Source organism: Seriola lalandi, unplaced genomic scaffold (assembly GCF_002814215.2).
Source record: "Seriola lalandi dorsalis isolate HSWRI2012SDOR001 ecotype SW California unplaced genomic scaffold, Sedor1 jcf7180002054810, whole genome shotgun sequence".
In the NCBI taxonomy this organism is placed as follows: Eukaryota; Metazoa; Chordata; class Actinopteri; order Carangiformes; family Carangidae; genus Seriola; species Seriola lalandi.
In genome coordinates, this window is record NW_019525363.1 from 3,896 (window position 1) to 8,682 (window position 4,787).

The 4,787-nt window shown below is 47.8% G+C and overlaps 1 protein-coding gene across 1 annotated transcript in view; it reads left to right on the top strand.

Annotated features, from left to right (window-relative positions):
* Positions 1 to 4,787, top strand: part of LOC111669691 (nucleus accumbens-associated protein 2-like) — a 12,111-nt gene that overhangs the window by 2,129 nt on the left and 5,195 nt on the right. Inside the window, exons 2-4 of the mRNA XM_023426103.2 lie at positions 1,580 to 2,375; positions 2,993 to 3,210; positions 3,953 to 4,212. Of these exons, the coding sequence (XP_023281871.1) occupies positions 1,920 to 2,375; positions 2,993 to 3,210; positions 3,953 to 4,212 (934 nt within the window). The 5' untranslated portion in view covers positions 1,580 to 1,919. The remainder of the gene's footprint in view (positions 1 to 1,579; positions 2,376 to 2,992; positions 3,211 to 3,952; positions 4,213 to 4,787) is intronic.

Consider the following 4,787-nt stretch of genomic DNA (forward strand, 5'->3'; position numbering starts at 1 on the left):
TAACTCACCTGTTTATATAACTCACCTGTTTACATTTTATTAAGGACTACAGTTATAGAGGATTGAGGGCGTGTCTTCTTTGAGTGGCAGGTGGGTGAGCGTATGTTTGCCACAAACTGACAAGCACCAAAGTCTCAGCTCCACAAACGTCCCTCCTCTTTGACCATATTTGGATTAGCTGGGAGTTAGGGGCGGAGTCAGACACTGCCAAGATAGCGATGGTGCAGCAGCTGACTTCACAGTGGTGGTGTCCATCTCTATTTAGAGTCTGTGGTTGAGAGCTTGAGAAAACTGCATCTGAGTAACTTTACTCTCATTTGTTTTTTTGGAGTTTAGAACAAACTTTTAACAAAAGAAGTTTTAGTTTTGACTCTTTGGTAGAAGAGTTCAACATGAGGTTTTCCCAAAGAGGCAAAACTCTTTACTATTTCTCATGGAAAAAAACCCAAAAAGGAATCTGTTTGTTGAGCGTAACAACCTTTTATTCTTCTGTTGAGTCTTATTAAATATAGCGGAGACACTCAGGTTTAGGGACCAGTACTGCACTGTACTGATGAGCTTCCCATGGAGAGCAGATCAGAGTAGAAACATGAATGAGGAGGTCCAGAGGTCTGACTGGAACCAGGTGTGAAAGATCGTATCATCTGCATAGAGATGAACATCACTGATTCATTAACGTGTAGAGCAGGTGCCTCTATCAACCATCTGTAGAGGTCTTCGCAGGTCCACCTGACCCAGGACCCAAGTCAGACCAAGTCCAAATTCTAACTGGGTCGAGTAGGGTCTGGTTTTACTGCCAATAACAATCATAACTACCTGTGGCCGTGTGTCATCACTTACTATAGCACGAGGATATTTCAGGGGTTTTCCTGATATAATAAATTTAGCAAACTGACCTGTAGCTGACGACACACCTGCCCACCAGAAACCTGGAACCAGGTCACAGTCTCTCAAAAGCAGGATAAGAGCTCAGAGATAAAACTGATCATGAGCACAGAGTCACAGTGATGTCATCAGGAGGAGGGGATGAAAAAGTGTTGACTCACCTTGACCACGTGTGTGTGTGTATATGTGTTTGTGTATGTGTGTGTATGTGTGTGTGTGTATGTGTGTGTGTGTGTGTGTGTGTGTGTGCGTGCGTGTGTGTGTGTGTGTATGTGTCCATACACGCCAATTCATGACGTTACATGTGTTGTATGTTAAATGTGAAATGTCACATGTGATAAAAACAGGATTCAGTCACTGTTTTCACAGTCAGCTGATCCAGTTTGACTTTTTGTCACATTTTCAACAGTTTTTTTAAATTTATCTTTGTGAAATGTTGTCACATTACCACACATCTTATTCACATTTCTTATCACATTTGATCACTTATTAATGACATTGATCACATGTGAAATGTGTGTCATGTGCCATAATGATTATAAATAAATGACATAATAAAAGGGTCAACACACTGGCAGATGTGTGGTGGAGGTGTCTCAGATGTGATTGGTGTTTTCTCAGTTTGATCTGCAGGTAAACGAGAAGGTGTGACACTGTGACACTTTAAACCTCCCCACCCCTCTTCATATTCTAGCTGTTTCCCTGTGCTGAGCTGACCTTGATCCTGATGATCTACAGTCTCCTCCTCCTCCCCACTTCGCTTTGACTCAACATCAGGAGCTGACCCCCCTCTCCTCCCGCCTCCTCCAGCCCTGACCTCTGACCTCACTGTTTCTACCACAACAATATTATGTATCTGAAACATTTTGGAGGAGATATCTGCAGCATCCCCAACACCTAAACACCCCTCCCCTCCCCTCCCCCCCCCCCCCGTGTCAGTCTAACTCTGGCTGGTCAGGAACATCTAGCCACCAGCTAGTCTGAACCTTCAGTCACTTCCTGTCTTGCCCTCCTCTGGACCTCCAGCCTCCACCATGGCGGAGGGGCTGCTGCAGGTGGAGATCCCGGACTTTGGCAGCAGCGTGCTGGGCAGCCTGAACGAGCAGCGGCTACTGGGTCACTACTGCGACGTCTCCATCCTGGTGCAGGGTCAGGCCTTCAAGGCGCACCGGGCCGTCCTCGCCGCCTCCTCCCTCTACTTCAGAGACCTGTTCAGCTCTGCGGCTGACTCCTCCTCATCATCCTCTTCCTCCTCCTCCTCCTCCTCCTCCCAGGCGGTGTTCGAGCTGCCGTCCTCAGTAACGCCAACGTGTTTCCAGCAGATTCTGTCGTTCTGCTACACGGGACGCCTCAGCATGGCTGCCAGCGAGCAGCTGGTTCTCATGTACACCGCCGGGTACCTGCAGATCCAGAACATCGTGGAGCGTGGCATGGAGCTGATGATGATGAAGGCCTCCTCCTCCTCCTCACCTCTCTGCTGTGACTCACAGGTTGGTTTGACCACGCCCACAGAGCTGTCTATAGACTGAGTTAGTCCAGGTAGACTGAAGTCAACCCTCCAGACTGTGACTGTTTTGGTTGTCCTCCTGTTGGAGTTGTTAGCATTAGCTACAGTCCTTGCTAGCGGTACACAATTGTTTTTTTAAGAGACTTAAATTGTGTTGGAGCTGTAGCTGCATCTACAGGCTCAGGTTATCTGTTTTGTCTGGTTTCAATATGAGGCTAGTTTGTTATTGTACAGTTCAGGAAATTCAGAAACTGCTGAACAGCTAAGCTAATTCATCTGTCAGACAGTCAACAGTGATTGGCTGCGCTCACAAAGGTCCACTAATGTGTGAGGAAGCACATCTGATAAATTTTCATTTGATTCCAGCTTGCAGAAGCAGCATTTAGTCGACATTAGAAGAACTGCAGCTCAACGCATTTTTTATCTGAGGCTGCTGATTGGTTGGAATCTTCTCTGGCCACACCCCCAGGCCCCTAGGCCCTCGATGCTTTAACCAACATGACTGTGTTTATTTCATAAGGCCCAAACTTTGACAAACACTGAACAAACACAGTAAACTCTGAAGATGTCTTTCAGAACAGCAGAATATTTTCGTTACAGACGACCTCAGCAGACGAGCTCGGGGGCTTCGACACCCCGATGGTCCAGCAGCAGCAACAGCAAAGCACCCCCCAGCTGGAGGAGGCCAGTCCAGACCAGCCGGCCCTGAGCCCAGAGGAGCTGCTGCTCGCCGTCAGCAGGATCAAACAGGAGAGAGCCGACACTCCTCCTGCTGAGGAGAACGGAGCAGGAGCAGCAGGAGCAGGAGAGGAGGCCAGGTGAGGACAAACAGGAGTTATCTCTACTTGTCACCCATTCACTGACCGAGTGTACCAGCTGTGACAGGTTGAATCAAGGACGTATTGTGGTGTGTTACTGTTGCAAGCTGTAAAGTGGTGATGGAGAACGTGGGTCGAAGTACAAACAGAAAAGGGAGAAATTCAACAGGTCACCAAAGTAAAAACTAGAGTCTCTTCCTCCTCCTCCTCCACTCAGACTAGTTTCAGGTCACATCCTGTTATAGGAAAAATTAAATATTAGCATGAAATTTTGTCATAATTGCTGCTTAAAGTCTTGAGTAATGGCTAAAAAATGCTTTGTGAGCTCCCACTGGACTTTGACATTTGGCCTTTGACCACCAAAATCTAATCAATTTGAGTCCACGTGAACGTTTAACCAAATTTAAAGAAATTCCATCAAGGTGCTACTGAGATATCGTGTTCACAAGGCCAAAACCGCATTTTGTGATGTTACCACAAACTTTACCTTTGACCTTTACGCACAGTTGCATGGACACACAGGCCGTGGTGGCCGCAGAACATGCTATCTTATTTGGGGAATTGTGGCCGGAGGGAGGGGCCACCCTGACATTCCTATCCTGGTCACAGTGTTATAAACCTCTGTGTGCGTCTCAAGCTCTGGCACAGAGACTCTTTATAGATCAACTGAACGTTACATCTGGTCTCATAAATCGTATCACACACTGGATGTCCTCTGTCTCCTCCGTCCTTCTGTCCTCAGAGCGGACATCGCGGGGGACCTGCAAACCTCCAGGAGCAGTGCTCTGTGTTACCTGGGTGCAGGTGGAGGTTTGGTACCAGGGTTGCAGTCCTACCTGCTGGCAGGTGGGGGGCGCTCCAGTCCGGGAGGATCCAGTCTCCCCACGGACTCTCCCCCCTCTCACCCCCCCACTGAGGAGGAGCTGGAGGAGGATTACTACGGCAACACTGTCCACCCTGGACTCTACCAACACATCTACGGACATCCTGCAAACCCCTACAGTAAGTTACCTCATGAACCAGTTGTGACAAAACTAAATCATGAACACAGGACTAAACCTGTTGGTGATCCATCTGAGTCCAGATCCGTTCTGAGATAAATTCAGACCAGTGACGTGATGAGGTCTGTCATCACCTGACCCTGTTTAGTCCTTTTAAACAAGTTCCTCCAGGAACTAAAGGACCGGAGGAACGGAACTTTATGTCCTTGTCACACAGAACTGTCTGAGATTACATCACATCCGAAGAACCATAAACTTTAAGAGTGAAACCATGTTTATTGTGAGGCTAAAAACCAACTACGGTCACATGACTTCATCACCACGGTCACATGACTTCAACACCACGGTCACGTGACTTCATCAACACGGTCACGTGACTTCAACACGGTCACATGACTTCATCACCAGGGTCACATGACTTCATCACCACGGTCACATGACTTCAACACGAAGGTCACGTGACTTCAACACCACGGTCACGTGACTTCATCACCACGGTCACATGACTTCAACACGGTCACATGACTTCATCACCAGGGTCACATGACTTCATCACCACGGTCACATGACTTCAAC